This window comes from Cherax quadricarinatus, chromosome 39, assembly GCF_038502225.1.
Source record: "Cherax quadricarinatus isolate ZL_2023a chromosome 39, ASM3850222v1, whole genome shotgun sequence".
Taxonomy (NCBI): domain Eukaryota; kingdom Metazoa; phylum Arthropoda; class Malacostraca; order Decapoda; family Parastacidae; genus Cherax; species Cherax quadricarinatus.
The window spans coordinates 6,116,798-6,140,795 of record NC_091330.1 but is presented as its reverse complement, the minus strand read 5'-3'; the positions used below and the strand labels follow the sequence as shown (position 1 = coordinate 6,140,795).

Genomic DNA, 23,998 nt, shown 5'->3' with positions numbered 1-23,998 from the left:
TGTATCTTATTTTATTGCCATGTTTTACAGTCCATAATACAGCAAACTAAGTCCATTACATTGGGCATTTATGTCAAGTAGTGAACTGATTGAGAGGCCTGTCTGCTTAAGTGAAATTTTCCATATAACTGATTTTTGCTAAAGCAGACACCCCTTATCCCCCATTAGTCCATTTTATGGAGATTTCACTGAGTATATACAGAGGGAATGCTGCAGTTGGAGGGTAATCTGAATTGTGATGTTAGCACACTCTTGGAAAGATGGCTATAGAATGAATGGTGAAAATTTTCTTAGTGTCACCCTGTCTTGGCAAGAGACAGCCCAGGCAAGGTGTTATTCTCTTCACACTCCAACAGCACATGAAAGACCTAAAACCATTTGTCTCACCCCAACAGCACATGAAAGACTCCACTCATCCCAACCTAATACTCACACACCTGCTGCATGCTCAAGCTGTTGTTATAATTGAGGGAAGCACTAAACTCGTAGGGATCATACAGTGCATGGGAATGGAAGAAAATCAGGCTTGAACTAAAGAAGGGGAGGACAGGTTTACTTATGTAGATCAAGTCCCTCGCCAGCATCAAGGTATGTACCTCCCTCAAGGAAGCTCAGTCCTCTTAAAATCTTTATATTCCCTCCAATTCTTCTTCTTGAGAAACCTCTATCTCTCCTTCCCTCCACCCAAAATAATACACACTTGTTATGCTATTCTGCTCTAGTCTCTCTATATGCATAAACCACTTCAACAATCTCTACACTATCCTATGAATAATATCTTTTCTAACCCCCACACAATTTTATGGTAGAGTGAGAAAAAGTGAGGGGAGAAAAAGAGAAGGGAAGTGGGGGGAGGGGAGGAAAGGGGAAGGGTTTGCAGGGTATTGAACATATGGATACAGCCACCAGTCTGGGACCTTCCTCCTGAACTCTGTTACCTCCCCATCCCCACATGTTCTCCCCTCCTCAACCAACCATTAACTGCTAACACAAAGTTAATAATAAATCTACAGTTCTTCACTAATCTTGACCCTCCCCCCACCACAAAAAAAAAAAAAGCTCTTTATACATGCATAAAAACAGAGTATGAATGTATCTGGTAAAACACTGAAGCAAAATACTGTAATAAATATAATTCATCCTTGAGAAAACCATAAATATATTTGTCCCAATGTCAGTAGAGCGAGTCATTGTTTATAAGCAATTAATTGAATCCAAAGTGATAATGCTGTAAATGGAAAACCTGGTAAGCCAGAACATTGCAAGTAGAGGCCCCACTGTATCCAAATCCATTCACTTCTATATTCACTCCTTCCAATCTGACATCCAGTTTTTCATTGCCTAAACTTTTTGCTACTCTTTCATTTTGCTCTTTTGCATTCACTTATTTTTCTTCTTTTACATACCCCCCCAAACTCATCCACCAAACTTGTGCAACTTCTCATAAGTCTCTCCCAAAAGAATTCTCTTATTTGGAACTGCAGTAAAACCTTAGATTTAACAGATTTCAGATTAAATGGGAAAATCCAGCCAACAAATAAAATTGGCAGTTTACAGAAGTATCCACTATTATTGCAGTCCACTGGGTAAATTGATTTCAGAAATAACCAAGTCCATAAATAACAGACAGTTTGTTGATTTCAGAAGTGTCTGTTATTGTTATGATCTGCTGGGTAAATTGATTTCGAGTGGGATTAAGATACTATGTTAATTTTTACAATATAAGGTGACCTTGACAAGTCAGATTTACAGCAAGAATAGAAAAAATTATTTACAGAAGGTCCTCCACTTGCTACATTAAAGCATTCATGGAAATATTCCCAGAGAAACCTACAGTATATTATAATTCAACGGTCAACAACAGTTTCAATTCAAGTTTACAAACGTGTTTCTAACTAATTTTGGGATGCTGAATTCAAATGTGAACTTAGTTTTGCTCAAACACATCAGTTTCTGTGAAACAGAACCATGTGGTGAAAGATTTCACTAAGACACGGCCATCATGGGGAACCTGACGATCTGTTTGATGGCCGACTTCTGCTGGACACCGGTGCAAGAAATCGATACTGAACACGTGAGAACTGTGATGTAAATATGTTTGCATGTGTTGAAATTTTTGTTATGCACATACATAATGAATTTACATTAAGATTAGTTTTTTGTCATTGCTTGCAGCACACTTAATATATATGCATAACATAATACCTATGATTGTTTAGGTAACATACATCATGTGGCTCTTCAAACTTAAATAGCCATAATACTGATCATAAGAATTCAAAAAAGTAATCACTCATTTCTGTGATTAGTGCATCAAAGTTAGCTTAAAACAACTACAGTGGAACCTCAAATTTTGAACGTATCGCTTATCAAACTCTTCGAAAATAGAACCCTTTTTCGAACCAACTTTGTCCCTATTATCGAACTTGCCCCTATTTTCGAACCGCCGGGTACCGGACCTGTCCGGCAGCCCGCTCTGTCTGCGTCCCACACAGGTGCTGTGAGCCACTCTGGTTTTGTTGATGCTTGAGTGAACACTAACCTGCGCTCTCATTCAAACATTTTACGATTATTTCATTGTGTTTAGTGCTTGTGGGACTGTGAAATAAGCTACAATGGGCCCAAAGAAACTTGCTAGTGGTACCCCTGAGGTAAAGAAAGTGAGAAACACCATAGATGTGAAGAAGGAAATAATACAGAAGTGGAATGATGTCCAAATGTTTATGGAGAAGTAACACCCTGAGCAAGCTGAAAAAAGTCATCTTTGCAACAAGTTCAGTGACAGAACCATGTCCCATTTTAGGGAAATCTTAAAGAGGCACCAGAAACAGAGGACTGTGGACAATTATTTTGTGAGACAGGGGTTCAATGACTCTCAAGCTGGTCCTAGTGGCATTAAAAGACAGAAGGGAAGTAACCCCAGAGAGGACTTTGATACCTGAAGTCCTCATGGAGGGGGATTCTCCTTCCAAACACTAACCCCAACTCCCTCTCTCCTCCTCCCTATCTTCCAGTTGCCATCACCAATCTTCAATAAAGGGAAGTAAAATATTATGTATATGTTTATTTAAATTTATTAATACATAATTTAATGCTATATTTGTTGTGTGTATGTAAAACTATAATTAATCTCCATAAAATGTATTTTTTTGTGAATATTTTTAGATTTCTGGAACGGATTAATTTTATTTCCATTATTTCTTATGGGAAATATTGGTTCGCTATTCAGACTTTTCGAATTTAGAACTAACTCCTGGAGCGGATTAAGTTCGATATTTGAGGTTCCACTGTAATTTGGTTCTCAAACTGGATAAAAAACAAAATTTTGTTAACAAGTGAATCAGAGAATCATTTCTGAGCTACAATATTCCATATCTAATTTAACTTATTTTTGACTAAGAATATTTATCCAATATTTTACATCAGCAGATTTCTTTCACTCAGCCTTAAACACTGTTTAAATTATGTTCACATTAATTAAAGCTACAATGCACTAAACACCAGACACTACAGGGGCAGGTTGCACCTAAATTGTGCATGTCATTTTCACTCTCAACCTCTCTTGCACTGCGTCTAACAAAATACTGTACTCCTTGTATGCTCACCACTTCCTCACTTCTGTAGTCAAATGTGGTGTGGGAGAAATGGGATGACTGATGTCTAAGGGCAGGCAGTAGCTGGACTGCCTCTCTCACTTCCCTATTCACTTCCAGCTTCTTGTATATCTGAATCAAGACTTTGATCATCATTCCCTCGCTTTATGATGAGGGGTATCCGGTGCCTAGATATATAGTGTGGGAAGGCGGCAGTGAAGATAATTGTGAGGTGAGGGTATGTGTGAGTGGAGCTCCTACTGTCCCACTGATATGTCCAGTACATGGGCAGCAGCATAGATGGCCGTCATTGGTAGCAGCAGCTACCACAGCCCAAAACTATTAAGTGGACAGATAATAATCCACAGTTCTTAGCCAGTCTCTACTAACTCTCCACATGTGCACAAAAAGAACTACACAAAATATCAATGCATTTGTTAATAAATAAGAGAGGAAAAAATACAATTCAGCAATTAGGAAACTGCAAATATTAATCTCTACTTCTTGACCCATCTCTTCCAAGCAAATGAGTGTTCTACACATGCATAAAATGAGCATAAAAAAAAAACGGCTTGAATATTTGCAATGACAGTAACTGCAAATCAGCATTCCTAAGAAATTAATTGGTTTCAGTGTCAATATCATAAATATGAAATATCGTAAATCAGAGACCTACTGTACCAAGTTAATACAAAATATGCGAGTCTGTGCACAAGACATTTTACAAAAAAAGTAAATTTTTAGGGAAGTTCAGCACTTTTGACAGACTCTAGCTAAAATGCACAACATAGCCATCACCTGCAATACACGCACTCCTCCTGAAAGGTAGAATACACTAGTATGTATCTCGCAGTGTGAGAATACATGTATATAGTGACAAACCATAGTGCACTAAATCCACTACACCTCTAACTCATCACTAAAAGTAGCTATCCTCTCTCCATTATTTCTCTTACAATATAAAAGTAGCACTTTCAGCCAAAGTGAGCACTTATTAATGTGTGTATCTGGCATCCTTAATTATCTCCACAAAAACAAAAAATAGAATTCTGCAGATTACATAAAATACAATGGGACACCAATCAACAGGGTTTGCTTGGTATAATTGTACTTGGAGTTAATAATATTAAGTTAGCTACAAATAGCTGAAACTGACTTTGCATTTTCTTATTTTATGAAAGATAATTAACAATGCTACATAAAACCTAGCAATACTTAAGACTTTATTTAATTCTTTAACTTCAAGAATTAAATACACGAGAAAACTGTCCTTCCACTCGTTATTAAGAATTTTTTATGTATAATTTTCCAAAATGACATGAGGGCTAGTATTTATTGACATCTTTGTCATTTGTTTAGAAATACAAATGCTAACAAACTCGTGTCTCCCACTGTTCAAGTTTCATAACACTGTACCTAATAGTCTATTTTTGGCACATTTATAATTTAATCAAGACTAAAGGTATGAATACTGTTTTGCCTTATAAAATAGTTATTATACATATAGAAAATATAAAGAACTGTGATCATTTAAAAACTTCAGATTTTTCTGCTGCATCCATACTGCAATCATAACTTGAAACAAAACTATGCTTTCTTTAACTTCAAATATATACATATATATATTTGATCTACAAATAATCTTCAATTTGCATAAATACACTAGTTGCTGGCTATGCTCATTTACAACACTGAAGACTGGTTTGTTCATATTACATGCTTGTATATGTCTTTTTAACAAAACTTTAGGGTACAAATTAGGATCATACAAAATTATTTAAAGTTACAGCCCAAGTTCTGATATAGCTTAATAATTACCATGAAATATGCCGAGGGCAATTGTAATGTCATCACTAGTAAAAGATACAGTATCACATGGCATACATTCATAGGACTTGGTTTAAAGATCACACACCAGCAGCAAACAAACTATTCAATAAAGTGGTATCATTATACATAAAAATAATCATTGAGATATTAGGAGGATGTTTCAATTTCTTAATATCGGATTCTGACCATGTCTGCCAATGGTTAGTGCAGGCACAGAAGTTAATCATACCTATCAATTTAGTGCAAGCAGCAATTTTAAACCATGCTTATAAGTATAGTTAAATATTTAAAAAAGAATTCCTATACCATGCATATCTGAGGTTAAAATTGTAAAATTAAACCATTAAAAGGTAAACAATCATCACTGATAGCCATGTATGAGAAACAACAAAGAACTATCACAAAGGAAACTCACACCTAAATGAAAAACCCTAATGAGTTTTGAAAAAGAGCATCCAGCATTCTAGTTGTAAATTCAAACTATTTTCCTATATGCAGCCAGTATACTGACTTAAATTATACCTATTAAATGATTTAACTGGTATCTGAAGCTATTTGTTATTTTTTATATTTAAAAGCTATTATATTTGTAGATAATTTAGAATATTTATCCTTTTGTTATTGTTATTTACTGCAATAAAATAAAGCATGGTAGTTCAGGCACAAATCTTTTGGCACACCACACACTGCCCACACATTTACAGATTCGTCAATCACAATACTCTTCACACAGGTATTCTTTTTGAACTACATGTTTGCTTTAACCGCCTATACGTATTGCAACCCACCTTACTCTAAGGCATTAATTCATGTCCATACCACTTCAGTATTTTTTCATTTATGACTTGTTTCATTTAAAACATATCACATCTTTGATACTACAGCATTCATTCTACCTTCCCACATTTTTACCCAAAATGTTCTATTTACTTGACTATCTGCCTTACCACACAGTCATGTTTGGGCCAACTGGAAAATATAACATACATTCTGAATAGTCTTCACCAGTTCAGTAATATATTTTATTTTACCGTGTTCAGGGAAACACTGAACCCATATGGGTCATACAGCGCGCGCCTGGGAAATGAGGGGGGAAATTGGTGTTGATCCAAGGCAGGAAGGCAAGTCTAGTTCCTTGAACAAAGAAGCCTTTACCAGTATCAAGGCACCTGTAAATGGTTCACTAATATAGATTCAGTCAGAATAGGTTGTATAGTTTGGAGCCTTCATATAACAGAGTAAATATTATTTTTATTACCGAATATTAAACAAGCAATAAACCCATATGGGTTATAAGGTCCTAGTTTTTCAATGTGGCACTATTTCTCTTCAACTCAGTCAATGTTCTAGAAACTAGCCTGTTACATTACTTAAATGATTTTACACATTTCATTTCTCTTTTCTTGCTGAAAGTTTTCTTTCATTATGATGCCTTTAACTATCTGCAGGAATAGATTGTGCAGTTTGTCCAGCGCACTGGGTAAAAAACTGCACACACATTTACTGTACTAAGAACTGTCACTGCCAGCATTCCTCACAAGTTCCCTCCAATAGGGTGCCTCAATGCTAAAGGGCTCTTAGTCCAAGGAATTGGAGTTATCCTCCCCTTAAATCAAACATGATTGCTTCTCATTCAAATCACAGAATGGGTGGGCCTCAAATCCATGGCAAGCTTACCTTACAATTATCAGGCCAGTGCATTGTCCACTGGACTATGCTGGCCTAACATGATTCATACCTCTAGGCATGTTTCTATACACTATAGAAAGGTTTCATGTGACTACAAATGCAGGTATTTACAGACAAATCTCACACCAGCGTGGCTGTGGTGTGCTCTAGCTAGTCTCCTCAAAGCCACTCACCCATTCTGTGATTTGTTTGCAATAGTGTTATGATTTCAAGCTAGAGCACACCACAAGCATGATGGTGTGAGATATGTCTGTAAAAGCTTGCATCTGTAGTCACAGTGGCCTGTGAAACCATCCCATGGTGTATAGAAATATACTTAATTATATGAATCATGTTGATAAATTAGACACATGTGCAGTCCATCAAGATTGATGGACTGACCACATCGACTCAAGGTTGAGGGACTGATTACCTCATTCTCCTCCTGTTCTTCAAGATTCTCCTTTGTATGGACTGATGAAGCCACTGTGTGGCGAAACGTTTCCTCAATAAAGATACCCAAGAGTTGCACATGTGTCTAATTTATCAACATGTCGGTTCTCTGAACCATTCATCTACAAACATGAATCATGTTAAAACAGTCCAGTGGACAATGCACACTGGCCTGGTAATTTTAAGACTATCTTGCCATGGGTTTGAACCCCACCAGTTCTGTGATTTGTTTGCAATAGTGTTATGATTTCATGAGCAGCCTCCCATTCCCTAGGAATTATGACCCTTACGAGTTTAGGGCTTTCCCATGATGATGATAATTTCCATTGCTATACATTTTTATTGTGCATTCCCAACTGCTAAATAATTATCATTTATTTCACTTTTTTTCCCTGCAGGCATTCCTTGTATCACTACATTCACCATGGCCTGTTTCTCACTGTCATATAGTGAGTAGTCATTTGCCCAGAAAGAATCAAAAAGAATTATATTAGAGAGAGATTTACAGGTACAAGAAACAAAATAAATAACTATTCTAAAAATGTAAATAAATAAATTATTAAAGTAAGATACAACCTTTCATATTAATACATGCTGCCTATAAATCTTTCACCTACATTTTCAATCATTCTTTTCTCCTCCCTCCCTCCATTCATCTTACTGCATATGTTATCCATAACTTCAGAGATACTGAATAAGTCATTGAAAAGCAATAAAGCAAGGCATCCCCTTTCCCCTTCCACCTTATATCTGTTCCAAAACATACTATATTTCTTGGAGTAGTAATCTTAACAAAAGCTGTGTGCATTTATTATGCTGCTTGGTAGGTTATTAATGAACATGTATTTGTTTGAGACAGAGAGACATGTACAATACTTATTTTTTAATGTACTGAATGTCTGTTTTGTGTGAAGCAATACAATATACAGTATTGTAGATTACATAAGTATTTGTGTATGAAATCTGATGCAACTTCATTCTGGTATACTTTTTTTTTTTTTACACAGTTCATGATTAGTGTATTAACCAAAAACTATATCTCTTCTTCCCCTCCTCCTTCCCTAAATTTCCAAGAATGAATTTCCCCTGGCACAAAATATTTGGGCAAGTGCCTTTACACCTCTGTTGCCCCTTCCCACCTAGCAGGAAAAGTAGGCACAATACTTATATGGACTGCATCCAGGGAAAAAAATGTATTACCAGTAGATAACTCCTCGGTGGGAGACGGCCGACTTGTTGAAAAAAAAAAAAAAATAATATAGAGATTGACGACTGGTATCGTGAAGATCATCAGGTCGAGCTCCGGTTATTTTATATAACCGGACTCGAGTCCTGGAAATGGGAAGTACAATGCCTGCACTCTAAAGGAGGGGTTTGAGATATTGGCAGTTTGGAGGGATATATTGTGTATTTTTATACATACATACTTCTAAACTGTTGTATTCTGGGCACCTCTGCAAAAACAGTGATTGTGTGAGTGAGGTGAAAGTGTTGAATGATGATGAAAGTATTTTCTTTTTGGGGATTTTCTTTCTTTTTGGGTCACCCTGCCTCGGTGGGAGACTGCCAAATTGTTAAAAAAAAAAAAAAAAAAAAAACTAGTCCTGCTGGACTGTCACATCTGTGTAAGAAAACACTTGTTTGGTGTGTTGGAAAGCTCCAGCACCTGCTGAGAGTATTCAAGTGTCGGGTTTAAGGTATCCCTATACCTAATGATGTTAACTAAAAATGTTACATTCCCAAAATTGGAAAATTTTTTTAACTTGTGGCAAAGAGTTTATATTCCAAAACTCACCCTAACTAACTTAGCCCAAGTAAAAAACATTACTACTTATAATTTAGGATTTTTTTAGTTCACAAATGTCTGTTCTTTCAAGAAATTTACAAGTACTTTTGCATGAAACTGTACAACACCTATGATTAAAAAAAAAAAGGTTTATATTCAGGAGTGACAGTATGATCATTATGATCATCAGCTCTAAAAATGAGATGTGCTTTTAACCAAGATTTAAAATCATGACCAGATTTCTGACTCTTAACCTTTTATAGTCTGGGAGCTATACAAGAAAAAGCTCTTTCTGCAAGATTTCTCCCCAACAGTACGAGGTTGTCAGTCTGTAAGGGTCTGCAGCAATTCAGTGAAACATTTCCAGGACTGATATGAAAGGTACAAATATATCAGCAAGATAATTGGGTTCTTTAAATTTAATGGGTTTAAGTGTTATTAAACAGTTTAAATTCAATTCTTGCCTTGATAGGCAGCCATTACAGCTGATAAAAGTAGGGACTAGAAGGAACTCCAGGTGGGAGTGAAAAATACCAGTCTAGCTGCATGCTTCAGTACAGACTGAAGTTTTTTCAACAAGTAATTGGGCATAATTACAAACATTTACAAAATCTGAGAGGAAACAAATGCATAGATAAGGACCAAAATATTCTGCTTATCAAGATACTTTCTAATTGCATAGAGATTACGAATATGAAAATTACAGGAATTAGCTATGCATTTGGTTGCCGTGACTTACAAATGACAAGGAAGAATCCAAGAAAATGCTCAGATCTTTCACTGATCCCACAGGCTGCTAACAAATAGTGCCACAATCAGAGGCACCAAAATCTCCTCCAATCTGTAATTCCCTGAGGTTTCTCCTAATAATCAAAATTTGTCCTACCCTCATTTAATTTCAATTTTCTCTTTGCCCTCCAACTCTGGATGTCCAGAAGAGAACTAAAACAGTGTTTTAGGTCTCTTCTACATTCAAAATCCAGTTATAAACTTTTGTATCAGCACATAAATAATAATCAACCCCATAGGCAACCATGGGATGATGGCTTATGTACAGAATCAATGACTACCACTCGATAAGACCAATCCAAAAGATAAGAGTTCAGAAGTAACAAAGTAGTATTCCTAAAACTACATCCAAAGAGATCACTTATCGGTAATCTGTGATCAATGGTATCAAATGTAGCAGAGAGGTCCAACAAAAATTAGTAGCAATGCATTTCCTAAACAAGTATTCAGTACCAGATCATTATGAACTTTGCATACAGCAGTCTTAGAAATGGTCCACATGCAGACTGGACACAGGGTAAAGCATTACTCTGCTCCGAAAACAGAAACAATCAAGAATAACACATTCAATCTTAACTCACGAAATCGTAATGACTCTGATCGCGGGTTCTATCCCAACCCATGGTATGGTTTACATTGCCTTCTAAGGAATATAAGATCTGAAACAGGATGATAGTCTGACTTATCTTCCGAATCAACGAAAGGCTTCTTGAGACATATGCAAATCAAAGCCCCCTTCACTGATGGAGGGAAAACATCCACATGGAAAACAATTCATCACCAGTTATAAAAGAAACAGCTCTTTCATATACAGGTAAGTTCTTTTAAATGTTTATAGAATCCAGTGCACAATATGTCTTATTAAAGCCTCTAGTATACCCCAGAACCCCCTTCTTACTGACTAAAGCAAACTGATAAATGATAACATGCAATACACCATGAACCGGAACAATCACGAAGAACTCTGCACCCGCTTGCTTCTCGCCAAAATAATCAGAAGGCCAAGGCAAACTGAAAAGCAAATTCAGAAGAAGGCAGAGCATGTTTAGATGCATGACCAAGTAGATCATTCAAATGGGTTAACAGGAGCTGCCAAACAAGATAATTAAATAACCTCTCCCGGTAGTAATCCACATTGAGCCAATACCCTGTTCACAACTGCTCTATAGACCTCTGCATAATCAGACCACGATGTAGAAGTATTAAATCTGCCATCAGTGCTCCAAAATCCTGAGAGACTTACTGAGGAATCAAACCAAGGGGTAAAATCATGAATAAAGATCCTTTTTTAATGATCAAAGAATGGAAGTTGTTAATTACAGCCTCAAATACTTCATGAATCTTTGCTAAATAATCAACAGACAGTGCAGATCCATTCACTCTGTCCAACACATGTCACCATCACACCAACCTGATCCAAAACAAGATTTCTGTAATTACAAAATGATTGTATTCGTTTACAGGGAAGCAGCATCGAACCATCAAGACTAAATGTAATGATGCTACGGTTAGCGACAGTAATATCGAGTCATTACATCTTTCATAGTCAAAGAACTGGCAGTAGACAGAACCAAGTCCAATATATGGCCACCAATGTGGGTGACTGGTAACACATTCTCAGAATTATTCAGTTTATTTGCTCCAAAAAATTATTTGAACAGGGCTTCCATTGTGGACAATCGCAGGGTGTTGCCAGTCCATAAGAATCATCATACAGCTGCTATGTTTATTCAAACATATTTCACATCTTCTTCAACTGTTTAAACCTCATGTATAATCTAGCAAAATAGAATGGTATATGTCTTGGCATGAGGGAGAAGTGTGTAGGCATAATGAGCTCATACACCCTAACTCCATCAGACAGCACATCTCTAAGAAGCTGCCTTCCTCCACATATTCACTGAATTGAGCTTGAATATCTTCCACCCCTCCCCCCTCCCCCTACTCACATGCACTGTATAATCCTATGGATTTAGCACTCTTCCCATGATTACAATAATTATAATTTCACATATTCATCTTTTAATAGAAAATGAAGAAAAGTTTTCAGCAAAACTGAACACTTGTTGATGTGTATCCAGCATTGCCAATTATTTTCTAGGAAGCCAGGGAAGCCTGGACTCAGGTTAAGATGAGAGTAGAACCCTTGAAACTGGTCATGGATGCATCTTGAAATTTAAAGAGGAAATGTGTTGGGGCACCAAGCCACAAAGTACTACTATGTGATCAGTAGTGCCCCTGCTTCTCTGTGTAAACATTGCCTCCTATTAGTTCTACACTAGTCCCATTTTCCTTTGGATCACAACCTCAACCACAGCAAGCCAGGGGTGGATCTTCCCTGGCACTTGGGCCAAGGTCCAAAGTAAAGGGAGGCACCCACTAAATGTAGTGGTGTGGAACATCGCTAAAAGAAGCGATGTTCCACATTATACACACCATATAAAATATTTCTTTTATTAAAAAATAAGCATCAAACCCATACAAGTCATACAGCACAGAGGTGGTTTTATGTTGTAAGGAATGGGTTAGTGAAGACATAAAATAAACCTAGTTGATGCAACAGGGTAGTCTGCTAAAGCAAAATTCATATAAGAGTAAGTCAAAAGTGGAACTTTCAACAAGGAGGACAGTGCACCAGGGCACTGAAGATGTCGAGTGAATTCTGTGTGCTCTCTGATAGATATGACAGTCCACTAATATACGGCGAATTGTTAGAGCTGCCTGGCAGTCCTTGCAAAGAGGCACTGGGCATCTTTCCATATGGTATCAGTATGCAAGTTGTATGTAGCCAGTTCATTAACATTCAAGTGCAGGTTCCCACCTGCCCCTGACAGTGATGGGAAAATAGACAGGAGCCTAACTGTGGTTTAATGGAGAACAATTTGTCGTCCTCTAATTCAGACCAGTTCTGTTGCCAGCTATCAGTGTCTTTGGGACAGTACTGGAAAAATAATCAGAAAATGGACTTTCCTTTAGAAGAGTGGCAGATCTCTAATAGACTGAGCAGCCGAGTCGCTGTATAGCCCTTGTGGCTTAGCCCTTCTTTTTGATAATAATAATAATAATGAGCAGCTGAGTCTGCATGTTAAATGCCCTGAATGTCAGCATGTGGAGTGACACAGCTAAGAACTTTTTTCTGCTTGCTAGAAATTTGATAAAACCATTCGTGGAATAAAATGACACTAAAGCAGTATGGAAACTTAATACAGCAGTTGTTAAAGAAAAATGGGATTGCAAGGTAGGATCAGCTTCTTGTATTTGGGGAAGATAGGGAGAGGGGAGGGTGTGTATTTCTACAATAAACGTAATGGCTACCAAAGTATGATTTTGGGGTCAATGCCCCTCACGGTCCAGTCCCAGACTAGGCCTCTCCGTGGATGACCTGATCAACCAGGTTGTTTGGAACAGCCACATGCAGTCCAGTTTAAGCACCACAGCCCAGCTGATCATGAAGTGATTTTTGGAATTTACCAAGATCCCTCTTGAAGACAGCTAAGGGTCTCTCTATTAATTTCCCCTTATGAAGTGTTAGTCTTCGTCCCTTCACAATCAATGAATTATCTCATTGAGGGTATTTTGCACCATTTACTAAACCCAATAATTTAGGTGCTTGACTGAATTTATAGACAGTGAAGGTTCCCTGTGTATTTCCAGATCTGCTGTTTTGCCTTCTTTCAAAGGGGCTGTTAGCATATAGCAATATTCCAGTCTAGAAAAAAAACATTTAAGAGTAATGTAACATTGGCTTGGCAACTCTTGTTATGAAGGTTCTAGTTATCTAGATTATCATTTTCCTTGCAATTGTGATCATCAAGGCTAGATCCGACATTATCACTCCTAAATCCCTCACATTAATATTCCACTCTATTGGTGGGTTAGAATTTGTTTCATACTCTGTTCCAGTTTACACTTCCTCAGTTTTTCTCCTAGCTTAGCAACTGAAATTTCTCCTCTTTAAACATATTTTCTGTGGCCCACTGGAAGATCTAGTTAATATCAGATAAAGATGTGCTGTGTCTTTAGTGGATGTTACTCTCATATAAATTCTATTATCAACTTCAAAGTACAATACAATGCTATGATTTATATTTGTCAATATTAGCTATGAGAATGAGAAGTGGAGTGACAACTGTGACTTGAACAGATCTTTCTACTGTGACAGCTGCTGATTTTACTTTGTTCCCTATTACTTTTTGGGGTCTACTGCTACTAAGTTAAATATCCATCAACCAACTTTTCCATTTATATTGCACACACATTTTGCACTATTACTTCATGATCACACTTGTTGAAGGCTCTTGCAAAGTCTGTGTACACTACATTTACATTTTGTCTTCTGGTGCATTCAAAGCCATATTATTATGGCCCAGTAAGTGCAAAAGGCAAGATGAACATGCTCCAAACCCATGTTGCCTTGAACTGTGAATTTATGTATTCGGCAATCTTGCATTTTAAAAACTCAATTGTTTTTGCTATTGACTGAGGAGTTTGGCTATATCTATGACTTTTGATGACTTGTAGCCAGACTATCTCCACAGTATGTTTAAGACATGCAATAATGGGGTCTCTTTTGTAACTGTTGAGGTTTTAGGTACTTGGTCAGACAATGTAGGTTGTGAAGGAATGATAGTGTTGTTAAATCTCTGTGAAAGACTTGAGGTCTTTGAATCTGTGATAAGTACAGAAAGTACATCAGAAGAGGACCATACAAATAGGGGGCACTGAAAATGATATAGCATAAAGGTAAGAGCCTCAGTTTTGAGATTGCCATAAAAAGTTGTCAAAAGGAATGAGAGTATAAGAGGGCACTACTAGGTGCTGTGACTCTGGAGTAGGTAAAATTTCCCTGTGCAGGCGTAGTTGGGTAATGTCCTGGTTATACAACCAAACCTCCTCTTTCAAACGCCAGCTGTCACTTTACCATAGGGTAATAAGGCATTAGCAAGAATGCAAGAGGTGCTTCATTGCACATGATTTTCACTGTCTTCAAACCTACTTTTCTTTATTCTGGAATCCATTTTGTAGCATGTCTAGTCTTTTTAGATGACATATATTTTAGTGGTATATAGTACATTCGTTCTTGTGACGATGGTTCAAAAGCTATAAATGCTAGATATAATGTTTGTTTTCTTGTCTATTTTTAAAATTAAATCCACAGAAGTATCAGAGTATCTTAAAAAAAAAAAAAATAGTTTTAACCATCTACTCCTTGGTATGCTCTCACTTTTGCTTCCAAATGTACTTTATAGTAGTAATTTGAACAAAATTCATTTTTTCTAATTGTGAACTTCTTACAGTACTAAAATCTACCTTACCTCTAGTAGATGTGTCTAATAAATTTCCAAATTATGTTACCTCTGTGATTATGTGGCAACAACAGCTGGATATTCTGTTTATAATCATAAAAAGTACCATGAATAAATTACCAATTATAATATACAAGACTTATCAGTTCTGCAATTCTACAACCCATGACCGACTGAACACAAGACGTGTACATTTGAATATACTGTAGTACCGATGGCCTTGTGCCTGTCATACAAAATATGACAATTTCATTCTTGTAATGTTAGAGCTGCACACACATTATATGTGATAATTAAGCGTGAGGCTTGGTATGGAATATTCAAGTTGAGAGGAAAGCTGCAGCCCTAACTTGCAGAGTTAAGCGTAAACAATCCACGATACGATGTAAACGGTTTAGAAAACCAACAAATTGAAGAATGAGTTGCTTGAGTAATATTTGGGAATCTTTACTGAGGAAACATTTTCCCATCCAGTGGCTTCTACAGTCCAATGCAGAGAAGAACTGTGGAAGATGAGCAAGAGTTTGAGGTAATCAGTCCCTCAATCTTGATTGATGGATGTGTATTGAACGTATTTTTCAATCAAGAATGATGGACCGAATACCGACTCCAGGCTGAGGGAATGATTACCTCAAACTCCTTAGCTTCCGCAGTTCTCCTCTGGACTGAAGAAGCCACTGGCTTGTGAAAAGTTTCCTCAATGAAGATTCCCAAATGTTGCACAAGTCTCTCATTCTTCAATACACAATAAGTTCCCCTTTATCCTAATTACCAACTACAAGTCCTCTTTTGCACATTATAACAATGAAAATTTAAATGTACCAAAAACTCGCAACTGTTTGCTATTTTCAGCTATTAGACTGCTGAAATTTTCTTGTAGTCCTTTTTTTAGTGATATTAAACTAATATAAATTTAGTCTACTCTATGCATGTACAAAATAGTTGTATTGTACGTATTTTTCAGACTGATGCTAATGTGGCTCTAAGGCTTTACATTATTACTATCATGGGGGAGTGCTAAACCCAAAGGGATTTAAGGCTTGACAAATGATTGCCAAATTCAATGAAAAATAAATTGTAGATTTTTGCAAGTCAGTGCTTCAAGCTGGGTTATAATTTTTCCACAAAACTTGAAGACTAAATGCTGTAGTTCCAAGTTAACACCTGACCAAAAAAAATTATTGGGTAACAAAACTATGTACTGTTATCAACGTGTTTAAAACTGGTAAACAAAATGTAATAGCAACGGAGGGCTCAGAGTGCTTGATTATTTCGCAGCTGCTATTGCTTTAATATCACTATCATTACAGAGTCAGTGACTCGGTAACATTTTCCTTTATGGAAAAAATGATATTTAAAATACCATAATCAAAAGTGTTCTAATATTTACAAAAATAATATATAAATCACTCCAGAGTAGCAAATTTGCTAAAAATGGAAGAAAAAATCTACTTAAAATACTACGACTGAGGAACAGTAATAAGGTACACAAGGTTTGCATCAGTAAGTTCTGCATGTGCCAGTTGTTATACACATATGCAAAGGAAAAGGGAGGGGAGGGGGGATTTGGGCAGGACACCGAGAAATGACAATTAACATTCACTGCTACGGCATGCTACACATACTGAGTTCATTTGCATTTCTGCCGAGTTGCGCTGATCCCTATAGTACAGCTATGGCAACAGCAATCAGTCAATGGGGGGTCAGCATTATCAACCAACAGGAAAGCGGCAAGGGCATCACAGAGTAGTTTTCCACTGTGGTCGTTAATCAGCAACAGCCAATAAGGAGACAAGTTGAAAGCTGTTCCTATTGGCCTGCAAACAAACTTAGGAACCAATAGGGATGCAGGCAGGAGATGCAAGTTCCTATTGGTCACTTTTACACTGACACTGACCAATGGGGATACAGGCAGGAGGAACAGTTTCCTATTGGTCACTTGCACACTGACAACGACCAATGGGAGGCAGGCAGAAGGCATGGCAGGCTACAACTGGTCACTCCATCAATACCTCATCCTCCTCCTCCATATCAATCAGTTGACCACTAGGTAGAGACTGCGTACGGTGCTGCTTGTGAGGGTCGAATGGATCCACAATAATAGTTTCTGTCCCTTTAATTTCTGCTCTGCAAAATGGACACCCCTGCCCTTCCGAATCCTGTAAGTAATATTATTTGTGAATGCCAAGACAAGATAAATGTAAAATAGACAACTAATAAGATATACATACAATGCCAGTATTAATAATGTACTGAGTGATGGTAATAACAGTAGCAGCAACAATAATCATAGTACATCATAATCTACAAAAAAAAAATTGCTTTAGTACTGTACTTGAACAAATGTATTCTTTATGAGCCATTCAGCTATTAGTGGGTCAATAAAAGCAGGTCAGCAATGTGCAAGGAAGGATTACAACAGAACAAGACTCATATTTAATACACTGTACCAGTATATATAAATTAGTTCACTATGCTGAATGAGAAATTAATGTCTGGGAAAAATAACATACCATTTAGTGTCACAGATAAGATGTAGCAATTACATCTATAGGAATAGATTTATTCCAAGGCCTCAAAAAACAAAAAGTGGAATATGCAAACTATATATTACAACAGTTTCAAAAATACTATATAATGAAGCAAAAAAACTTTATATATGCAGGTGCACTTTAGCAATGTACATGTAATCTGAAGACAATACGGTTTAGTCCATACTTGCACTTCATCAACAGTTAAGAAGTAAGTTTATTTGCATTTACAAATAATTTAAGCAAGTGAGCAATGATCTGCATAAACTACTGAGAAAAGTGCAGAGTTTTGCAACAACTTGTCTATTAAGATTTTATTAAAATCAGTTTATAGGCGACTAACGTCAGTTGAAATAAGTCAACGACTGAACTGCAGTTTAATCTAACATGGGCTGACCTGAAGAATCAAATTACACAAGAACATGATGGCTACAGTATATCAAGACTGGTTCATCATTAGCAGAGGGAGGATCAAACCTACTTTTTGCATGGAATGACTTTACACAGATTAGTAGTTCATGTGAGCGTGTTAGATAGGAGTGAATGGAGACAAATGGTTTTTGGGACCTGACGAGCTGTTGGAGTGTAAGTACTGGAAATGGGAAGTACTTCCCATTTCCAGTATTTACACTCAAATTTAGTAGTGCCGTTTCTGTATGCAAAACTATTTTTATCTATAAAATGTATTTTTTGTTAATATTTTTGGGTGTCTGGAATGGTTTAATTGGATTTACATTATTTCCTATGGGAAATATTAACAAAACATAAATTTTATAGATAATAAAAATAGTTCTGCATACAGAAGAGGCACTACTAAATTCGAGGGTCCACTGTACAATGCCTGCACCTTAAAGAAGGAGTCTGGGATATTGGCAGTTTGGAGGGGTATGTTACATAGCTTTCTCTTCTTTCAACAGACTGGCTGTGTCCCACCAAGGCTGGGTGGCCCAAAAAGAAAAACGAAAGTTTCTCTTTTTAAATTTAGTAATTTATACAGGAGAAGGGGTTACTAGCCCCTTGCTCCCGGCATTTTAGTTGCCTCTTACAACACGCATGGCTTACGGAGGAAGAATTCTGTTCCAATTCCCCATGGAGATAAGAGGAAATAAACAAGAACAAGAACTAGAAAGAAAATAGAAGAAAACCCAGAGGGGTGTGTATATATATGCTTGTATATGTATGTGTAGTGTGACCTAAGTGTAAGTAGAAGTAGCAAGACATACCTGGAATCTTGCATGTTCATGAGACAGACAAAAGACACCAGCAATCCTATCATCGTGTAAAACAATTACAGGCTTTCGTTTTACACTCACTTGGCAGGACGGTAGTACAGTGGTCCCTTGTTTTTCATCAGTAATCCGTTCCTGGAAGTGTGACGATTATCGAAATGGACGATTTTTGAATCAATTTTCCCTATAAGAAATAATGTAAATCCAATTAATTCGTTCCAGACACCCAGAAGAATTAGAGGTAAGACAGAATGTAGGATTGCGGATGAGCAAGGAGGTTTCAGAGTGGGTAGGGGATGTGTAGATCAAGTGTTTACATTGAAGCATATATGTGAACAGTATTTAGATAAAGGTAGGGAAGTTTTTATTGCATTTATGGATTTAGAAAAGGCATATGACAGAGTGGATAGAGGAGCAATGTGGCAGATGTTGCAAGTATATGGAATAGGTGGTAAGTTATTAAATGCTGTAAAGAGTTTTTATGAGGATATTGAGGCTCAGGTTAGGGTGTGTAGAAGAGAGGGAGACTACTTCCCGGTAAAAGTAGGTCTTAGACAGGGATGTGTAATGTCACCATGGTTGTTTAATATATTTATAGATGGGGTTGTAAAGGAAGTAAATGCTAGGGTGTTCGGGAGAGGGGTGGGATTAAATTTTGGGGAATCAAATTCAAAATGGGAATTGACACAGTTACTTTTTGCTGATGATACTGTGCTTATGGGAGATTCTAAAGAAAAATTGCAAAGGCTAGTGGATGAGTTTGGGAATGTGTGTAAAGGTAGAAAGTTGAAAGTGAACATAGAAAAAAGTAAGGTGATGAGGGTATCAAATGATTTAGAGAAAGAAAAATTGGATATCAAATTGGGGAGGAGAAGTATGGAAGAAGTGAATGTTTCCAGATACAGTGGACCCCCGATTAACGATATTTTTTCACTCCAGAAGTATGTTCAGGTGCCAGTACTGACCGAATTTGTTCCCATAAGGAATACTGTGAAGTAGATTAGTCCATTTCAGACCCCCAAACATACACGTACAAACGCACTTACATAAATACACTTACATAATTGGTCGCATTCGGAGGTGATCGTTATGCGGGGGTCCACTGTACTTGGGAGTTGACGTGTCGGCGGATGGATTTATGAAGGATGAGGTTAATCATAGAATTGATGAGGGAAAAAAGGTGAGTGGTGCATTGAGGTATATGTGGAGTCAAAAAACGTTATCCATGGAAGCAAAGAAGGGAATGTATGAAAGTATAGTAGTACCAACACTCCTATATGGGTGTGAAGCTTGGGTGGTAAATGCAGCAGCGAGGAGACGGTTGGAGGCAGTGGAGATGTCCTGTTTAAGGGCAATGTGTGGTGTAAATATTATGCAGAAAATTCGGAGTGTGGAAAGTAGGAAAAGGTGTGGAGTTAATAAAAGTATTAGTCAGAGGGCAGAAGAGGGGTTGTTGAGGTGGTTTGGTCATTTAGAGAGAATGGATCAAAGTAGAATGACATGGAAAGCATATAAATCTATAGGGGAAGGAAGGCAGGGTAGGGGTCGTCCTCGAAAGGGTTGGAGAGAGGGGGTAAAGGAGGTTTTGTGGGCGAGGGGCTTGGACTTCCAGCAAGCGTGCGTGAGCGTGTTAGATAGGAGAGAATGGAGACGAATGGTACTTGGGACCTGACGATCTGTTGGAGTGTGAGCAGGGTAATATTTAGTGAAGGGATTCAAGGAAACCGGTTATTTTCATATAGTCGGACTTGAGTCCTGGAAATGGGAAGTACAATGGCTGCACTTTAAAGGAGGGGTTTGGGATATTGGCAGTTTGGAGGGATATGTTGTGTATCTTTATATGTGTATGCTTCTAAACTGTTGTATTCTGAGCACCTCTGCAAAAACAGTGATAATGTGTGAGTGTGGTGAAAGTGTTGAATGATAATGAAAGTACTTTCTTTTTGGGGATTTTCTTTCTTTTTTGGGTCACCCTACCTCGGTGGGAGACAGCCGACTTGTTGAAAAAAAAAATGCAGAAAAGAATGCCAAATAAATGTATAGCACTAATAAAATGTATAAATGAACATTGGTAATAGGGGTAGTTGATGAGTGGAAAGGTCTGCCTAGTAGGGTGATCGAAGGTGCAACATTGGGTAGTTTCAAATTTAGGTTGGCTAAATACACGAGTGAGAGGGGTTGGATTTGAGTCGGACTTGCACCTGAGCTTATTGCTTGGGTAGCATTTGTTCTATTGGGTTGGATTTGTTCTGGTGGGTTGGATTTGTGAAGGACTGGTCTAGTATGGGCCAACAGGCTTATTGCAGTGTTCCTCCTTTCTTATGTTCTAAAAGCTATGGCTTGGGTAGTTTCAAATTTAGGTTGGATAAATACACGAATGAGAGGGGTTGGATTCGAGTCGGACTTGCACCTGAGCTTATTGCTTGGGTAGCATTTGTTCTGTTAGTGGGTTGGATTTGTGAAGGACTGGCCTAGTATGGGCCAGCAGGCCTGCTGCAGTGTTCCTCCTTTCTTATGTTCTTATTGAAGACTTGTTTGTGTGAGAGAGGGATGGCAAGTTTATTGTTAGAGAATATGACACTAATATCAACTCTACATCTTATTTATCTATCACAAATCAACTAATATGACATAATAAACAATATTAATAACATAGAAACATGGAATATACTCTAGAATGAATAAAATAAGTCATTACGTATGTCATGAGAGGTGTTGTGTTGTTGTTGGGTGTATAAGGGCCACTGAGAGTAAGCTGTCCATAATGGTGGTGAAGCACCAGCTGAGGCGGTGGTGTTTTCTTTAGCCCTATATAACTCCAACAACATTGGAGGAGTTGGTAGAATCACTGAATAAGGCACTTGCTACCACCATCACTACCACCTTCTACCACTATTACAACCGTTACCACCATCACTACTACCTTCTACCATCATCAACCACTATCACAACTGCTTCCACTCTACCACCACCACCACCTTTGTATTTTTCTACAAACTTTTTCATAAATTGTGTGTTTCTCACATTCTCTACCAAAGGGCTGGCACTAGAAGCTTTCTTTGGAGCCATGGTGACTTATTTAGCAGTTGCAAGCACTAAAACGAATTGAATATTATGAAATATTTCGTATGAACAAGTGAGGGGACCGTCGCTCACTGGTAAACAATGGCACACTGGCTGGGAAGAGAGGCCGAGGTGGCTCAGAGCATGAGTACACGTCCTGGACGAAGGACGATTAGCGAGTAAACCGACCATTTGCGAGCCAATGTTTGGACGAGAATAACGTGACAATTTCCAAAAAGGACGACTATCAAGCCGGATGATTATTGAGGAACCACTGTACCTCCTCGGGCGGTTGCTGTTTACCAACCTACTACCTAGGATATATCTTTTTATATGCTTCTAAACTGTTTTATCTGGGTGCCTCTGCAAAGACAGTGATTGTGCATGTGTGAGGTGAAAGTGTTGAATGATGAAAGTATTTTCTTTTGGGGGATTTTCTTTCTTTTTGGGTCATCATGCCTCAGTGGGAGACAGCAGACTTGTTGAAAAAAAAAAATTAATACCCTAGGTAGTAGGTTGGTAGACAGCAACCGCCCAGGGAGGTACTACCGTCCTGCCAAGGGAGTGTAAAACAGAAACCTGTAATTGTTTTACATGACGGTAGGATTACTGGTGTCTTTTTTATATCTCACAAACATGCAAGGTTTCAGGTATGTCTTGCTACTTCTACTTACGCTTAGCTCACACTACACATACATGTACACGGATATATATACACACCCCTCTGGGTTTTTTCTATTTTCTTACTAGTTCTTGTTTATTTCCGCTTATCTCCATGGGAAAGTGGAACAGAATTCTTCCTCTGTAAGCCATGCGTGTTGTAAGAGGTGACTAAAATGCCGGGAGCAAGGGGCTAGTAACCCCTTCTGTATATATTACTAAATTTAAAAGGACAACCTTTTGTTTTTTTTCTTTTGAGCAACCCTGTCTCTGTGGGATACAGCAGTTTGTTGAGAGAAGAAGATTATCAAGAGATAATGACTAACAGTCACATATGAAGACCTTCCTCCCATGCTGTGATGAAGAGCTGAAAAGTCAAAGTAAAACAAATCTGCAGAGAAATTATATAAAGGCTGACCTGCCATAAAGTCAAACACGGTGTGCAAAGGAGGTGGCCACAGGGTTCTATTCTGATGTCCTTGTCATTTTCAGCACAAATTTTACATAGTTGGAATGTGGAGCCCATTTCACAGTACAATTCATACTGTTCTTGGGTTACCTGAGGGATGAAACAAAGAAAATTATAAAAGGAATATATTCTAGATGAAGTACTGAGCCAATAGTTAAAAAAAAAAAATTATAGTTTTTATTAAATTGTCACAATAAATGAGAGTGGGCAACTGTGTATTTGCTCTTGAAACTTACAGTACTTATTTGTAGCTACAGTGGCAGAGCTATGCTCATAGTATCCCATCCTCAGTAATTATTTAGTTTGCTAGTTTTTAAAATTTCCAATAGTTGTAGCATTTCTCTTTGTGTGTATTTGTCTACCAGTGACTACCTAGCAGAGCTAATAGATTAAAGGGTGAACTACCCCTCCTAAACCTAACTTTCAATGAGCTGATATTATGTAGTTCAGTAACATTTCCTTCTCGCTGTAGAGTCAGACTATTATTATTTTTCATGCAAATAGACTAACTTTGCTGTAGAGTATTTTGAATATCATGTTCATGTTTTACCTGTTTCTTCAGTGGTAAGGTCAAGTTTATAGTCTTAACTGCTGTTACCTCCCACCACCACTGCAAATGAG

General features: G+C 37.6%; 2 protein-coding genes across 4 annotated transcripts in view; one reads left to right on the top strand and one right to left on the bottom strand.

Moving 5' to 3' along the window:
- Positions 1-23,998, top strand: part of S2P (membrane-bound transcription factor site-2 protease) — a 243,114-nt gene that overhangs the window by 80,256 nt on the left and 138,860 nt on the right. The window lies entirely within an intron of this gene.
- Cbl (E3 ubiquitin-protein ligase CBL) overlaps positions 1-23,998 on the bottom strand; it is a 131,007-nt gene that overhangs the window by 47,062 nt on the left and 59,947 nt on the right. For both annotated transcript variants that reach the window (XM_053787478.2, XM_053787479.2), the window contains exons 7-8: positions 23,327-23,467; positions 17,438-17,584 (exon numbers count right to left, since the gene is read on the bottom strand). In XM_053787478.2, coding sequence (XP_053643453.2) covers positions 17,438-17,584; positions 23,327-23,467 — 288 coding nt within the window. The remainder of the gene's footprint in view (positions 1-17,437; positions 17,585-23,326; positions 23,468-23,998) is intronic.